At 43.5% G+C, this 18,103-nt stretch overlaps 1 protein-coding gene across 1 annotated transcript in view; it reads left to right on the forward strand.

Moving 5' to 3' along the window:
- Positions 1-18,103, forward strand: part of cep85l (centrosomal protein 85L) — a 213,312-nt gene that overhangs the window by 169,124 nt on the left and 26,085 nt on the right. Inside the window, exons 5-7 of the mRNA XM_080192557.1 lie at positions 4,758-4,866; positions 13,118-13,306; positions 15,286-15,438. Of these exons, the coding sequence (XP_080048683.1) occupies positions 4,758-4,866; positions 13,118-13,306; positions 15,286-15,438 (451 nt within the window). The remainder of the gene's footprint in view (positions 1-4,757; positions 4,867-13,117; positions 13,307-15,285; positions 15,439-18,103) is intronic.

The following is an 18,103-nucleotide window of genomic DNA, read 5'->3' on the forward strand; positions in this document are numbered from 1 at the left end:
GATTAGGTTTTAGACAGAGGTAGTTTCACACTGGCATGACACAAGATTGGAAGGCTTATATTAATGACTGTTCATGAGATGCAAATAGCATTCACACCATAGCCAGTGGGAAGACTGACCAGCCATTTACCCATCACTGGGAGAATTGCAACATGATTGTGCGCCGGCAGCTTTCCAACATTTTGGCTCCCACTAGATTCTCCGCTCCCACCCATCACTAAATCCATTGCGAACAGCACAGGAGAATTCCACTCATCAGGTTTTTTAAAATATGCAATTCTGCAGGCAAATTTGCCACAGGCACAGTACCGGTTATGGCTGCTAAATCCCGCAAGAGGGCCATAATGGGATTTGCAGATGTAGCAGTGCCAGCTTGGCACTGCCGGAGGGGGCTCTTTGGGTAATCCCTTTGAGGGGTTCCCCTGATAGATGTGGGTGGGGGGTGTACCATGGTTTATAAAGGGGGTCTGTGCCTGCATTGAGGTGGGAGGTTGGAGACTGTGAATGGTGGTGGGCAGGAAGACTGTGAGGGGGACGTGACTGTGTCCCAATGCCGACAGAATGTGGGGGGGGGGCCTGGTGGTGGTGGTTGTATCACTCAGATGTTTATGTAGTATGGAGGGAGTGCCTCAATCATTGAGTGTTGAGGGGGAGGTTGCTCCTCTGCATTTGAGGGTTGGGGTGTTCCCCTTCTCCACCAGGGGTCCCAATGTCTGGAGGGAAGAGGGGAGAAGACTGCCTTTATCTTTACGTGATTGGGACACCTCTGTGTAGCCGGCCTTGCCAGCTCTATCAGACCCTGCCCCTCTAGAATGATGGCGCAAACCACACATCAAAATCTGATGAGAAAACTTCTGGCGAAAAGCACGTCGATTTTCAGTCAGAATCTGGCAACTTTCCATTTTTTGCAAAATTCCGCTCATTATCTGCGATGGACTCTAGATGAGATTCACAAGGAGAGAAAAGAAGAAAGTTCTACTTTAAGAGCAGTGAACTGAAATAATGCTGGCTGTTCTGAACTGCCAAGCACAAATACTTTTTAATATAAAACTCATGTTTGTGAGCTTTTAATGTTTGTTAAAATTGCATTAAAAAAAGTTTGTCTAGAGAATATTAGTTTAAATCCGAATGAACTGCAGCACACTTATTTCTTTAGGGGGTTGAACAGCAACAGTTTACTCTGAGCAACATCATGGTGTACATTCTAACAGTGCTATCTGTGTATCTGAAATGCATTGCTGGACATATAGTAGGAGCATTGTCAAGATTTGAAACTCTATAAATGGATATTTCTGTTGTGTTTAGCTTGTTTTTGTTCAGCTGATTTACTCCCACTGTTACTTCACAGAACAGATTTGGATATATACAATCCTTCAGCTTGCTCCTTTACTTTCCATTAAATCATCCACTGTAATTAAACATGAACTGCAAAACTATCTGACATGAACAATCCATTTTGTGCTGTATGCGCATGTGTGAAATCAAAGTTTCATGTTGGAAATGTTGACTAAATAGATGACTGACATGGAATGTGTGCAATGCTTCTAAGTATTGAATTTTCGACCAGTTTATTGATATTGCAGCCACTTATTACTTTTGTTTTGACTGATATCTGCTCAGCACTTTTTTTTAACTTTCCATTTGCTTCTTGCCAACTGCACCTTCCTAGAAGTACTTAGAATTTGTAGTTTCTGGTGTGCATGCCTTCATTAACCATCAGGCTGAGTAGGCTTAAGCCTACAGGCCTGGAAGGTAGGGGGGCCTGAGAGCAAAAAAAATTGGTTTAATTCTTTTAAGGGTGAATAAATTTTCATATCTATACCCCATGGGTGAATTCATACAAAATACCTATAAATAGAGGAGCTTCACCCCCAAAATTTATCTGTCAGAATTTATCTGTCCTTAATGATCACTAACTGTTCAAGTGAGCACTCATTTTCAGCACTGAAGAGGATCAAAATCTATTTGCGCTCAACAATGAGCGATGAGAAACTTAATCATCTGGCACTCATGCAGATTGAATCAGACATGTTTCGATCTGTTGATTTACATGCTGTTATCGACACTTTTGTAAACCAAAGAACACAGAAGCTTTTTAAAGTACAAATGTAAAGAAAATGAAAAATAAATGAATAAAAAGGTTGTAGTTGATTCATATAACTTTATGATATTATACTTGTAGCACATTATGCATAGTACAATGATATGAGTTATCTAACATCACTTAATGTCACTTTATTCTATTCAACGAAGGGTGGGGCAGGGAGCAAGGTGAGGGAGCCTTACTGAAGCTCAGCCTAGGGGTCCGGGTGCTATTTAATCTGCCACTGCATGCCTTTCATAAAGATTGGAATCCCTTGGATTTGTTTTCTGTCCTAATTTCTGTAACTCCCTTTCTCTCTCTTTCTTTCTTTCCCCCTGCATTCGCAGGTGCACTACTTCAGTCTGAAGCAGAGCTCCTTGATGATGGCTAACATTTCAGATGTTAACTGAAGGAGGGTGTACCTCATCCACAATTGAGAGAAAGATTCTGGGTAGAAGTTTACATGCCCCGCTGCAAGGTGGCATTGCGGGATTGTCGGTAGTGGGGTTGGGGGAAGGAGGTTGGCAATTATCCTACTGTTAGCGGGGGTGGTTCTGAGCTGGTAAACTAGCATAGCAGCTGGCAGCAATAATTTTGCATGCACTGACTCCATACGTATCCCCAAATGGGGATGAAAATTCAGCCCTAAGTGTCAGATAGTACAGTAGCATTTGAGGGTTGAAGCAGCTAATGGCATAGCAGAGTGAGATACCGTTAGTATTCCTGTGAAATATCCAGAAGTCCAATCAAACTTAGAATGGTGTAATTCTTCCATCCTGGAATTCCTGAGCCTGCTTAGAGTGTCCTCTAACATCAGCCACAATTATAACTCGCAGCTGTCATGAGACGGGGAGCTCATAAATACTAAAAGTCTGAATGTGTCAGCATCAATTGGATTCCAACTAAGTTTAAATGTGCGATCACATGCTTTCCACCCAATGTCAGCCCGATTAGCGGAGAAGACTTTCTTCATTTGAGAGTAGACCCAGAAGTGGACCAATAAGATGTTTTAAGTTTCCTGAACCAGCTGGCCCCTAAGAAAACTTTGAACCCTTTCTGCTTTAGCTTTTCCCCAACCTTTGCTTTTTCAGCTCCACAGGTAGTTACATAAGTTTGTTTAGTTATTTGTGTTACAAGTAGGCTTACATTAACACTGCAATGAAGTTACTGTGAAAATCCCTAATAGCCACACTCTGGCACCTGTTTGGGTACACTGAGGGAGAATTTAGCATGGCCAGTGCACCGAACCAGCACGTCTTTCAGACTGTGGAGGAACCCAGAGCAGCTGGAGGAAACGCACGCAGACATGGGGAGGACGTGCAAACTCCACACAGACAGTGACCCAAGCTGGGAATGGAACCCAGGTCCCTGGTGCTGCGAGGCAGCAGTGCTAAGCACTGTGCCACGGTGCTGCTCACAATGGCAAAGTGACATCTTACTCTTGACATGTTATCGTGAAATTGTTTTGCATTTTTTAAAAAAAGTCTCCTGACTAAGACCATCACTGTAATTTATATATTTTTGAGTCTTATTTTAGAACCTGTCACATTACAGGCAGAGAAGTTTCCACAAGGCAAGTTTTTAAACATGCTGTGTCAGTTGTGCATAAATGATGGTTTGCTAGCATCAAACTTTAATCTCCATGGTATCAAACTCAAATTTTCATAGCATCACTAAGATAAGGAAAGACTTAAAGAAGAAAGATGCCATTTATCCTTCCTGGATTTCTTCTGATTTCCATTTATCATACACATTTTTACATTGGGGCATAAAATTCTCATGAAGTGTAAGAATAAGCTCCTCTTTGCAAGATTGGGATAAATTTTGGTTTAATCCATGCAATTCCAGAACCTCAACTTTGATGTTTTTTGTATCTCTACGAATTGCTAATCATTCCTATAATTTCTCCAAAATTCCCCAAACGTTACTGGAATCTTTTATCTCAGCTATTGAGGCACAAGCTGAGGGTTAAAAAAATGACGATTTTATTATGGTCATAAATCAGTTTAATAGATTAATGATATTCCTTATTTTGTGCAGCCTCCAGTAGTTTAATTGTCACACTCTATCTCCATATTATATTGGCCAATGTTGCAATGCATCTTGAGTTACTTTACATTTATTGATAAGATGCCATGATTCCAGTAAAGATGCAACAATTAGCTTCCACACTTTGCCAACTATTGCATACTGATGTTACACAGCCGAACTTCATGTTGTTTTCACGAGTTACCACACCTGGGATTCTCTGGCCAGAATTTTCCAACTGTCACACCAGCAGGATTTTCCCATTCTGTTGCAGTGCAAGAGGTTTGGCTGGCCACCAAATTCTCCGTCATCGCTGCAGTGGAAACGTGGTGCCAAAGGGCAATAAAATTGCGCATAGATATAGAATGCATGCTTAGAGAAAGATCCATTGGATTAAAACTATTAGTGGAAGTGGGGATTAAGGGTTATGGGGAGAGGGCGGGAATGTGGAACTGAGCCACGACAGATCAGCCATGATCTTATTGAATGGCGGGGCAGGCTCGAAGGGCTAGATGGCCTACTCCTGCTCCCATTTCTTATGTTCTTATGTTCTTGATGGCAGTTACAATAATGGATTGTTTGGAGGCCCATGTGGAAATTTAAGGTCAGAAATTTGTTTGACTCCCAATTTTCATTTTATTTTTAGCCAGGAGCGACAGATTTTTCAACTTCAGCAAAAAATACAAGAAAATGAACTCCGAGCACAAAAAGCACTTTTGGAACGGTGTGATCCTGCATTCATGATAAAAACACAGGTAACTCTATGACATTAATATGCTACACAGGGCTAAACACCTGTTGCTCACCTGGTGCCTGTCGCTTGCTAAGCCAGCATTTGTTGACCATCCCTAGTTGCTCTTGGGGGGCATTTAATAGTCAACCACATTGCAGTGGACCTGGAGTCACATATAGGCCAAACCAAATAAGAATAGCTGATTTCCTTCCCTAAGGGACATTAGTGAACCAAATGGGTTTGTACAATAATTGACAATGGTTTCATGGCCATCATTAGACTTTTAATTCCAGATCTTTATTCATTTAAAATTTCACCGTCTGCCATGGCAGTGTTCGAACCTGTGTCCCCAGAACATTATCCTGGATCTCTAGAATTCTAGTTCAGTAACAGTATCACTATACCAGGAGAATATTCAGACCAGAACTTGTCTATGATATGGTTTGATCTCATGTTTAGGATTCTCTTTTTTGTGTAAGGTGTTGAACCTCTACCTGTCCTCTATGAACAATGTATTTATCTGGGATTGGACAGAGGCTTCTGCCAACCATGTCCTTGGTTCTAGCTAATGCTGGTGAGACCAGGTGGGCTTGGTTGACGATTTTTATCCCTGAGTTCCAATCGTGGACCAGACTCAAGATGCAAACTGGACCTTGGGAAACCTCATGTTAATCCAGTAATAATATAAAAGTCGTATTCAGTGAAGGCATTCATCATATTTGCTGGCAGTACCAGGGAGTTATTTACTGTGGAAATGAATTGTTTTCAACATTGTCACTTCATTTATTATAACCAAATACGCTTTTGCTCTGCAGGAGTATATTTTCCTCTGAGGCAGAAATTAATGTCCAAGCCCCAGTCTAGACACTTGAACTAACAACGTAGAAAATCAGCATGTGGCATCACAAAGGCAGAGTGGTTGGCACTGCTGCCTCACAGTGCCACGGACTTGGGTTCAATCCCCAGCTTGGATCACTGTCTGTATGGAATTTGCACGTTCTCCCAGGGTCTACATAGGTTTCCTCTGGATGCTTCGTGTCCTCCCATAGTCCAAAGATATGTGGGTTAGGTGGATTGGCCATGCTAAATTGATCCTAGTGTCATGAGATTGACATGGTACGTGGGTGGGTTACAGGGATAGGGCCTGGGATTGTGGTCAGTGCAGACTCGATGGGCCGAATGAGATTCTATGATTCTATGAAAACCATTGCATTGGAGCACTGAGGAGAGGAGGTGCCAAATTTTCAGTGAGTTGTTAAACTGATCAGGACTTGTCTGCCCTCTAGGGTGGACTTAAAAGATCGCAATACCACTCTTCAGAGAAAATCAGAGCAGCTCATCTGTTACTCCTAATCAATACTTACCCATGAACTAAATGAATTAAGCAGAAATTACTTCTTCATTACAGTTTGTGAGACCTTACTGTGCACTAAGTTGCAGTCATGCTTCCTGATACTGTATACAATGACTACACTTGGAAATCACTTCTGCGGACATGACATTTTCTGGGCCATCCTGGGGTCAGGAGCATTAATACATAAATGGATGTTATTTGTTTCCTTTTTATTTACCCTCAAATCGTCAATTTGGTTTAGCTGGTCACATTGCCTCATTGTTCACATGGTTGTAGGTTTTAAGCACTTTAATCTAGCTGACAGTAGTTTTAAAACTTTAGACCATGATCGACGGAATGCTCTATTCCTAGAGGTGCTTGTTACAAATTAGATTTGCACTTATCTTAGTATCCCTCCTCTTCACTGCTTCCAATGCTGATGTATCTAAGTAAGCCACAGCATGATAACCAGTACTCCGGGTGTACCCATTCCCATGTTTTGTTCAGACTCATTGACCACCTGGGATTTGTACTCCTCTATTGCCTAAGAGCTGATTAGCTTTCCTGACAAGCTGCTATACATTGCATCAGTGATTTCAGTCATCAGTCCATCACTCCCTACAATCCTTCTGCAGCATTGTGTTGTGTTGCTTCGACATTTTTTGATTTGATTTGATTTAATTTATTATTGTCACATGTATTAACATACCATGAAAAGTATTGTTTCTTGCGCGCTATACAGACAAAACATACCGTTCATAGAGAAGGAAACAGGAGAGTGCAGAATGTAGTGTTAGTGATAGCTAGGGTGTAGAGAAAAATCAACTTAAAGCAAGATAAGTCAATTCAAAAGTCACACAGCAGCAGGGAAGAAGCTGTTCTTGAGTCGGTTGCTATCTTGGAATGCTGCCGGGATAGTTTCCTGGAACTGTGTGTGTTGGAGCCGACGAGGGAGTGAGCTATCTTGGATCTGGTGCTATGTAATGAGGCGGGTAGAATTAGGGAACTTGCGGTGAAGGATCCTCTTGGGGAGAGTGATCATTGTATGGTGGAGTTTCTGGTGCAGATGGAGGAGGAGAAAGTGGGTTCCCGGACACGCGTCCTTTGTTTGAACAGAGGGGAGTACGGTAGGATGAGAGAAGAATTGGCGAATGTGGACTGGGGGAGCACGTTGGAAGGTAGGTCTGCTGAGGAGCAGTGGAGGATCTTTAAGGAGATCTTTCTTGGTGCTCAGCTGAAATTTATTCCGATGGTCAAAAAGGACTGTAGGAGAGGTAATAAGCCGTGGATAACGAAGGAGGTGAAGGAAAGTGTTAAATTAAAAGCAGAGGTGTTTAGAGTAGCTAAGGGTAGTGGGTGAGAAGAGGATTGGGAGAGGTTTAAATGTCAACAAAGATTGACAAAGGAGTTGATAAAGAAGGGTAGGAGAAACTATGAAGCTGGGCTAGTGCTTAATATAAAAAAGGATAGCAAGAGTTTTTATAAATGTATAAAAAGGAAGAGGCTGGCTAGGGTGAACGTTGGTCCCTTAGAGGATGAGAAGGGGGACTTAGTGGTAGGGGATGGGGATATGGCTGAGGTCTTGAATAACTTTTTTGTTTTGGTCTTCACGGAGGAGGACGTGAATAATTTGCCGGATGTTAGAGATGGAAAGGTGGTAGGACTGGAGGGTCTCGATGACATTACTGTTACTAGAGAGGCGGTGCTCGACAGACTGGAGGGGCTGATTGTGGACAAGTCCCCAGGACCAGATGGAATGCATCCAAGGGTCCTGAAAGAAATGGCGGAGGTGATAGTGGATGCCTTGGTTATTTTCCAGACGTCGCTGGATTCCGGGGAAGTGCCGAAAGATTGGAAAACGGCTAATGTTACACCGTTGTTTTAGAAGGGTGGCAGGCAAAAGGCAGGGAATTATAGGCCGGTTAGTTTAATGTCTGTTGTAGGTAAAATGTTAGAATCCGTCATCAAGGAGGAAATAGCGAGGCATCTTGAGGGGAACTGCTTGATAGAGCAGACGCAGCACGGTTTCATTAAAGGGAAGTTGTATCTGACAAATTTACTGGAGTTCTATGAGGATGTGTCTAGGGCAGTGGATAGAGGAGAGCCGGTGGATGTGGTCTTTCTTGATTTTCAGAAGGCGTTTGACAAGGTACCTCACAAGAGGTTATTGCAGAAGGTAAGGGGGCATGGAGTTGGGGGTAGGGTGTTAGCGTGGATAGAGGATTGGTTGTCAAATAGGAGGCAGAGAGTGGGGGTCAATGGGTGCTATTCGGATTGGCGGATGGTGACTAGTGGAGTGCCCCAGGGGTCGGTGCTGGGGCCTCAGCTATTTACCATTTATATAGATGATCTGGAGGAGGGAACCGAGTGTATGGTGTCGAAATTTGCTGATGACACCAAGATTGGTGGAAAGGCAAATTGTGCGGAGGGTGGGGAGAGTCTACAGAAGGATCTAGATAGGCTGGGCGAATGGGCCAGGAAATGGCAAATGGAATTTAATGTTGGCAAGTGCGAGGTGGTCCACTTTGGTAGGAATAATGGTAGGAAGGATTATTACTTACGTGGAGAAAAACTGCAGCAGGCGACGGTGCAGAGGGACCTCAGGGTCCTTGTGCATGAGTCGCAAAAACCCAGCTTGCAGGTGCAGCAGGTGGTCAGGAAGGTGAATGGGATGCTGACCTTCATAGCGAGGGGGATTGAATATAAAAGTAGGGAGGTCTTGCTGCAGCTGTATAGGGCATTGGTGAGGCCGCAGCTGGAGTACTGTGTGCAGTTTTGGGCGCCGTACTTACGCAAGGATATTTTGGCCTTGGAGGGAGTGCAGAGGAGGTTTACTAGGATGATGCCGGAGTTGAGGGGGTTGAGCTATGAGGAGAGGCTGAATAAATTAGGCTTGTACTCGTTAGAGTTTAGAAGAATGAGGGGAGATCTCATTGAGACGTATAAGATGATGAATGGGATGGATGGGATAGAGGTGGAGAGACTCTTCCCGCTCAGAAAGGATAGTAGGACTAGGGGGCACAGCCTCAAGATAAAGGGGGGGCGGTTTAGAACGGAGTTGAGGAGGAACTTGTTCACTCAAAGGGTGGTGAATCTCTGGAATTCTCTGCCCGTTGAAGTGGTGGAGGCTACCTCGCTAAATATTTTTAAGACGCGGGTTGATGGGTTTTTGATAAGAGAGGGGATTAAGGGTTATGGGGAAAGGGCGGGAATGTGGAACTGAGCCACGACAGATCAGCCATGATCTTATTGAATGGCGGGGCAGGCTCGAAGGGCTAGTTGGCCTATTCCTGCTCCTATTTCTTATGTTCTTATGTGACCTCAGACTTTTGTACCTTTTTCCCAAAGGAAAAAGATGGAAGAGAATACGTCCGGGGTGCATGGGGTCCTTAATTATGCTGGCTGCTTTGCCGAGGCAGCAGGAATTGTAGACAGAGTCAATGGATGGGAGGCTAGGTTGCTTGATGGATTGAGCTACATTCATGACCTTTTGTAGTTCCTTGCGACCTTGGTCAGAGCAGGAGCCATACGAAGTTGTGATACAACCAGAAAGAATACTTTCTGTGGTGCATCTGTAAAAGTTGGTGACAGTCATAGCTGACATGTCAAATTTCCTTAGTCTTCTGAGAAAGTAGAGGTGTTGATGAGCTTTCTTAACTAGGCATAGGGTACCAGGACAGGTTGTTGGTGACCTGGACACCTAAAAACTTGAAGCTCTCAACTCTTTCTACTTCGTCATCATTGATGTAGCCAGGGATATGTTCTCCTTTACACTTCCTGAATTGACAGTCTCCTTCATTTTGTTGACATTGAGGGAGAGATTATTGTTGCCGCACCAGTTCACCAGATTCACTATCTCATTCCTGTACTCTGTCTTGTCATTGCTCGACATCCAACCTACTAGACTGGTGTCGTCAGCAAACTTGAAAGTCAAATTGAAAGGGAATTTGGCTGCACAGTCATAGGTGTATAAGGAATACAGTAGGGGGCTGAGAACACAGCCTTGTGGGGCATTGGTGTTGAGGATTATCGTGGAGGAGGTGTTGCTGCCTATCCTTAGTGACTGTGGCCTGTGGGTTAGGAAATTCAGGATCCAGTTGCAGAGGGAGGTGCCGAGGCCCAGGCCATGGAGTTTGGAAATGAGTCTCATGGGAATAATGGTGTTGAAGGCTGAGCCTGTAGTTAATAAATGGGAGTCTGACATAGGTGCTCTTGTTATCAAGATGTTCCAGGGTTGAGTGCAGGGCCAGGGAAATGGCATCTGCTGTGGACCTGTTGTGGCAGTAGGCAAACCGTAGTGGATCCAGGTAGTACGGGAGGCTGGAACTGATTCATACCATGACTAACCTTTCGAAGCACTTCATAATTTTACTTCAACATTTAATATATTTTCCCAATGTTGTTTATATTATTTTCCCAATTTTCCATAATGATTGCCATTGGTTAGTTATCATCCTGTTGTGCAAACACAACTTACCCATATTACTTTCTTCTGTTATTTTGTTACACATTGTTTGAAACCCTGTCCCCAATTTTTTGTATTCTGCAAATTTAGACAATTTTGTATCTGTCGCTTTGTTAAATCTCTACACAGGGCCCGCAAAGCTAATTAGTAGCAGCAAGTCATCAGATTTCAACGGCCATCCTGACACAGCTTCACTATCCCTGGGTATGTCTGGTTTCACTAGCAAGACAGATCCACCATAGATGGTGGCATATTGGTATAAAGCCAGAAGGAAATTGTCATGGGCATTCTCAGCTTGCCTGTGGACCCTATGCAGTCTCAGGGCACCAGCTCAAACAAAACAATCTCTTGCTGGTTACTGCAGAAAGCCCCTCTTCAACTGATGAATCAGAATTCCTCCATGATCAGCATCATTTGGAGTAAGCATTGAGGATGGCAAGGGTTGGGACTTTTCTTTTTTGGTTTGGACTCCAGCACCCACAGTAATTTGCTTTTATCCAGGGTTAGGAACTTCAATGTCCATTATCAAGTGTGGCTCAGTAGTAACACCAGACTGAGCTGGTTGGGTCCTAAAAGACACAGCTGCCAGACTGGATCTGCAGCAGGTGGCGAGGGAACCAAGACAGAAAAGCATACTTGACCTCATCCTCACCAGCCTGCCTGCTGAATATTCACCTGTCCGTGACAAGATAGGTAGGAGCAAACACTCCTCAGTCCTTGTGAAGCAAAGTCCTGCCTTCACATTAGGGAAACTCTCCAATCTGTTGTGTGGCAGTGCCACCATGCCAAATGGAATAAATTTCAAACAGGTCTAGCAGCTCAAACTGGCCATCCATGAGGTGCTGTGGGCCATCAGCAGCAGCAAAGTTATACTCAAATACAATCTGTAGCCTTATGGCCTGTCATATCACCTACTCTTCCATTACTAACAAGCTAGGTGATCAATCTTGGTTCAATGAAAAGTGCCAGGAGCAGCACTAGGCTTACCTAAAGATGTGATCAACCTGGTGAAGCTACAACTAGTTGAATGCCAGACAGCATAAGCAACAAGTAACGGACAGAGCTAACTGATTCCACAACCAACGGATCAGATTTATGCTCTGTGGTCCTGCCTCATCCAGTGGTGAAGGTGGTACATAATTTAAAAAGCACACTGGGGAAGGAGGCTCCTCAAATATTCCCATCCTCAGTGATGGGAAAGTTCAGTACGTCAATGCAAAAGATGGGGCTGAAGCTTTTACAACAAATTCAGCCAGAAGTGCTAAATGGATGATCCATCTCAGCCTTCTCCGGAAGTCCCCAGCATCATGGGTATCTTCAGCTAATTTGATTCATTCCATGTGATATCAGAAAGTAGCTGAAGGTGCAAATTAATTTAAAGGCTATGGATCCTGACAATATTCTGGCGATCATTCTGAAGACCAGTGCTCCAGAACTCACTGCACCCTGAGGCAAGTTGTTCCTGTACAGCAGCACACTGGCATCTGCCTGTCACTGTGGAAAATTGCCCAGGTATGTCCTATACACAAGAAACAAGACAAATCCAGCCTAGCCAATTACCACCCCTTCTGTCTACTCACGATCATCTGCAAAGTAATGGAAATGCATTTGACAGAGCTATCAAGCGACAGTTGCTTAGCAATAACATACTCACAGAAACTCAGTTTGGGTTCCCCCATGCTCACTCAGTTCCTGACCTTATTACAGACTTGATTCAAACTTGGACAAATGAACTGAACCCCTGAGATGCAGTGAGACAGCAAGGCAAAATTAGACTGTCTGACATTAGTGAGCCTGAGCAAAACTGGAGTCGATGGGAATTGGGGAAAACTCTCCAAAAATTGGATTCATTCCTCGTACAAAGGACAGTAGTTGTGGTGGTTGGAGGTCAATCATCCCAGTTCCAGGACATCACTGCAGGAGTAAAAATAACTTAGCCAGTGATGCCCATATCCAATGAACAATTTTTTTTTACAAAATTAACACTCCTTTGAACATTAAATTGCTGAAGGGGAACATTCCACATTTGTTTCTTTGAAACCTCACCATCTGAAAAACCTTGTCCATTAACTTTGTTTATCTTTTCACAGATGCCACCAGATTTGCTGAGTATTTCCAGAATTTACTGCTTTATTTCTGGCATTGAGCTATTAAACTGAATGGCTGAATGGACTGAATACTAACAAATTCTACCTAATTCGAGGTGATATCTAAGCAGGATCCTTGATTGTCAAAGGCAAACCTTGACCAATGATAGCTCACATCAGGCCAGAATTTTCCTATGAAAGAAAAGGTCTTGCCTTCAGTGTTTACATAAAATTACGTCCTGTTGAGATTGTTCCTTTTTTCGCATTGTGGTTTAATGTGGCCGAACTCTACTTTCTGACATTACATGATGGGATGCAATGAACAGAGTCAAGATTACCAGAATTCAGATTCCTTTTTAAAAAATGGGTATCTTTTTCCTTCCTTTAGGGGCATGAATCACTCTGTGAGAATATGAGACATGCATACCTTACTGAAACATCCAAAGTGGCTAACTGTGGAAAGACAGACCTAGAACAAAAATTGTCTACCGCTGAACTTGAGATTGTACATCTCAATGAGTGCCTCAGGAAAAACACACAAAAATACATGGAAGAAATAAAGAAAATGGAGGAAAAGGTAAAATCCTGTAACTACCATTGATTTGTAGAACTAATACTGAAACCATCAATACATAAAATGCAATCAAGCCTTGATATTGTCATGAAAAGATGTGAAATTGAATTTCATTTAACAAGATCTTAGGAAATGTACTTCCAAAATCAAAATGTATTCTATAGGGCTCTTTATATTCATATATGTTATTATTAATTAGGGATAACTATTAGGGATAATCTAGAATTATTAGGGATAATCTAGAATTCAAATCATTTTGATGGCAGCTTGGGGATGTTGATGCTACAAGGGCAAAAGAAGATACATTTCTGCAATTCTATTCTTCATCGGAGTTCCACCCATCTGAAGTGAAATCTTGAATTTAGCCAAGGAGCTCAAATGGTTTCACAAGTTTTCTCCACCCTCCCACCTGCTGACCCCGTAACTCAGAAAAGCTGGGGTGGAAAGAGCAGAGTGCCTGTATGAACAGGCAAGGGAAAGGGAGGACAACAGAGCCAGTAAGAACTGAGGGAAGAGGAAGAAGAGTGCCAGTATTAACTGGAGAATGAGAAAGGGACGGTAGAGTGCTAATGTGATTTGGTAATAGAGACAAATAACATAAATGCAAATGAGGAAGAGAGGACCCTGGCCTAGTTATACCATATGTTTCCACAGGGGGCTCCTGCTTTCTCAAAGTAACTTGGCTCAAAGTGCAGATGTGCATAAAATTTTCCACTGCACCAAAGTTACAATGGCAGAGCTGGAAGTAACTCCAAGGAAAGACCACTGTCTTTATGCCTTGGTGATACTTTAAAAGCAATTTCGCAGTTCCATTTACGAGCAGAGATTACCAATGTATACTTGTAATAACTTACAATTACCCTTCCCTAATTTCCCATGAGAAGATGCCCATCTTGAACAGCGGCATGAGGTAAAACCTCATGACTCCACTTGACACAAGTCAGAAGTGTGGAGCTTGACACCATCCAGAACCAAGCAGCCCATTTGATTGGCACTTTATCCAACTCCTTAGAACATTACTGTCTCTATACTAGCTGCAGTATGTAAGATCTATAAGATAAACTACTGTACTTGTGATGTCCTGTTTGACACCATGTACCATAACTTCTGTCACTTGGAAGGTGAAAGGCAGCAAGCGCATAGGAGCATTGCTGTCTCTAAGTTCCCCTCCAAGTCAAAAACTATCCTAACTGAGAAACATATCCTCATTTATTTATTGTTGCTAGGTCAAACCCTTGGAACTCCCTCCCTTACAACACTGTAGGTGTAACTTCACCTTTGACAGCAGTGCTTCAAGAAGGCAGTTCACTGCCACCTTCTCAAGAGTGATTAGGGATGAGAAATAAATACTGGCCTCGCCAACTCCATTCACACATCCTGTCAAGAAATCTTAAAAATGCTAATTTTTCATGTTTGCATTATAAGATTGAGAAAGAATTCCCAACTGCACATTAGAAGTAAATAGGCAAGAAAATTCAATGCCCTGTTTGACTCAGAATAGGTACTCTAAATCCTGTCGTAACATGAGAAAGCAATCCATCAGTTTCTCAGATGCTTGCATTTCTTTCAGAAGTGCATTGATCAAGGAAGAGAGAACACAAAAAAGTGATCAACTAAATAAACAGCAACATAAACAAGTGTCACAGAACCAGCAGGATCACTGCCCTTTGAAGCTTCTAAATGCTTTTAAAGTACTTAATACCCCATTATATTTCCATGAATCTTCAGGAAAGCTAAATTGAAATGCAGTTGAAGAAACCAGCCAGGCATTTAAATTTATGGGATATCAATCAGCCACTTCTAAGATGCGAACTGGTGACACAGCTTAATGTTCTGATCATTAATGTTCATTTATTAGCTTTCTCTGCTCCTTCTCAGCCATGCAGATCATTGATTAGCATTCTGGAGGAGCATTATTACTAAGCTATGCCATGTTACTGAAACGTCTGACTTCTCATGAATAATTCCCTGCTATGCTTCAGGTGAAAGCACGTGAGAAATACATCAGCAGTCTGAAAAAGAAGTTACAGAAAGAATCTGAGCAAAATCACGATCGGCAACAAAGAATAGAAACTCTGGAGACGTATCTTGCTGACCTACCCACCTTGGATGATTTTCAGAGCCAGAGTCAGCAGGTAAAAAAACTTGAGAGACATCAATGGGATAGATTCAGAATTTGAATAAGTATTTTGTAAATGCAAATAACCATTCACACTATTTTTAGCAGCTGTGGTTTTGTAGACCTCTCCCCAGATATGAGTGTGACAAGCCAAGAAGATAGCTTAGTGGCCAAAACTCCAATTCACGCTGGGTGCAAATTGGATCGTTGTCTTCCTAATCCCTTTTTACCAGTGACAATAAGCCAATTTACATTAAGATTACCACATTTAAATCTGGGGCGGCACGGTTGCCCAGTGCTTAGCACTTTTGCCTTACAGCACCAGGGGACCTGGATTCAATTCCAGCCTCAGGTGACTGTCTGTGTGTAGTTTACACGTCCTCCCTGTGTCTGCATGAGTTGTTTTTGGGTGCTTCAGTTTCCCCCACACTCCAAAGGTGTGTGGATTAAGTTGATTGGCCATGCTAAACTCTCCCTTGGTGTTCTAAGATGCGAAGGTTGATGGAGATTAGTAGGGTAATTACGTGGGTGACGGGGATAGGGGCTGGGTGGGATTGTTATTGGTGCAGGCTCGATGGGCTGACTGGCCACCTGCACTGTCGGGATTCTGTGTACTTACCAAGTTCGGCACAGCTGCTTCCGCCCTCATGGATGCTTCCCCCCTTGCCGGCAAGACGTCAGTGTGGCCACGCCCGGGGGGAATCGGAGCCATTGAATCTCCAGGCGCTCAGGGGCATGGCCGGGCAGTGCCCATCAGGCAGTGCCAGCGTGGTAATTTCAAACTGGTTCCCTGACAATGCCCGCCTGGCACCATGTTGGGGCACTGCCAAGGGGGTGGGGCTTAAATAGGAGTTGGGGCCTGAGTGGAGGTGCTATAACAGGGGGGGATGCATAATAACAGGGGGCTTATGCAGGTGGGGGATGCCGTACAAGGAGGTGGTCGGCAAGGTGGCGGCGGCGGGGGGGGGGGGGAGGGAGGGGGGGGGGAGGGGGGGGGGAGGGGGGGGGCGCAACTGGGATGTGTGCAGGGATGGTTCGCACATGGGGTCCTGACACGGGGGACACTTGTCAGGATCTGTCAGGATATTCATCAGCAAGGTCCTTATGCCCCGACGCTGGCAACCCTTGTTGTTGTGGGCAATGACAATGTTGTCGCTGAAGGGTAGGGAGGGAATGATGTCCTTAAGCAGTGGAGGAGGTGGGGGGAGTGGAGGTCTCCTGGTTCAATGTCATATCAGGGCACCCTGCACAATGGTATCTAAGTGCTCTGCAGCCACCTTCACCAACATAACTTAGACTCCCGCTAATCCCCTCCAACCCTTCCCCACCTCCACCCTCACCCTCTCCCCAACCTCCCCACTGCTGCAAAGCTCCCAGCTGTCAAAAAGCTTGACAGAATGCTGGAAGATTGCAGTGCTGAACTCACCCAAAAGACCAACATGGCACAGTCTTGGTTTCATGCTCTTATGATACTTGAATTTTTTAAAGACCAAACTGGCATATTTTCTTCCTGAACTAGCTGGGTTTTAATAACGATTTTATGTTGCGTATTACTGAAACTAGCTTTTCAGTCCAGATTGATTTGTTAGACAAATTTAAATCCCATCATATGGTGGGATTTGAACTCATGATACTGCAGCGTTAGTCTGGGCTCCTGGATTGCTCATCCAGTAACATTACCACTTCACTACTGTTCCCTTTCTGGTGATCTTCAAGCTGTTTAAGGGCAAACCTCTCGACATCCACAGTGACCTCAAATTCTTTCCCAATTGTGCTTTGTAGTATCACAATCAATTCTTGGTTTCACTTGCATGGGCAGTAACCAAGACTAATTTTCAATTAAATGGAAATTTGGTGAGCTCTACAACAGGTGGGTGATCCTCTCTTCCCCTTACGTGAAAACAAGTATTTACCCTCAAGATTTCGACGATAGGCATTTCAGAATATTGAGCCAGCTTTATGAGATCCCAGGATTCAGCCAGAAATTTGGCTTCCTGGTGCCAATGAGCTACGCAGCCTCCTGAGAATTCCTATAATTGAATATCAGGGACCACATAAGCAAGGTTTTAGTTTTTTTATTAGAATCAAAGGTAGGCTTAATTAACACCGCAATGAATTTGCCGTGAAAATCTCCTAGTCACCACACTCCGGCGTCTGTTCAGATACACTGAGGGAGAATTTAGCATGGCTAATGCACCTAACCAACACATCTTTTGGACTGTGGGAGGAAAACCATGCAGACATGGGGAGAACGTGCACAGACAGTGACCGAAGCTGGGAATTGAAACCAGGTCCCTGGCACTGTGAGGCAGCAGTGCTAACCACTGTTCCACTATGCACCACCCCCACCCCTATTGGCCCTTCTCCTTCCCACATTAATCTTACCCATGTTCATCTGCCTTCTGATGATGGAATAAATGGGGTTAATTAATTTGAAAACTAACCAAATGCTTCCAATTCTGGCAAATTCGCTTCACCACGTGACACCTCATATTCACCAAAGCATAAAACCAATTAAAAGAAGTGCATAGTACAGGAATTAATCTTTTATTTTTAATTATTTAAAATTTAAGAATTAAGAGTAATTCAACAAGAAAGAAGCGCTGTGATAGTCATTTAATGGAACTAAATGCTCTTCATAATTTTGCAACTCCTATTATTCCATTATGTTGATACTGAGA

Source organism: Carcharhinus amblyrhynchos, chromosome 7 (genome assembly GCF_965287045.1).
Source record: "Carcharhinus amblyrhynchos chromosome 7, sCarAmb.v2.hapA, whole genome shotgun sequence".
NCBI classification, from domain to species: domain Eukaryota; kingdom Metazoa; phylum Chordata; class Chondrichthyes; order Carcharhiniformes; family Carcharhinidae; genus Carcharhinus; species Carcharhinus amblyrhynchos.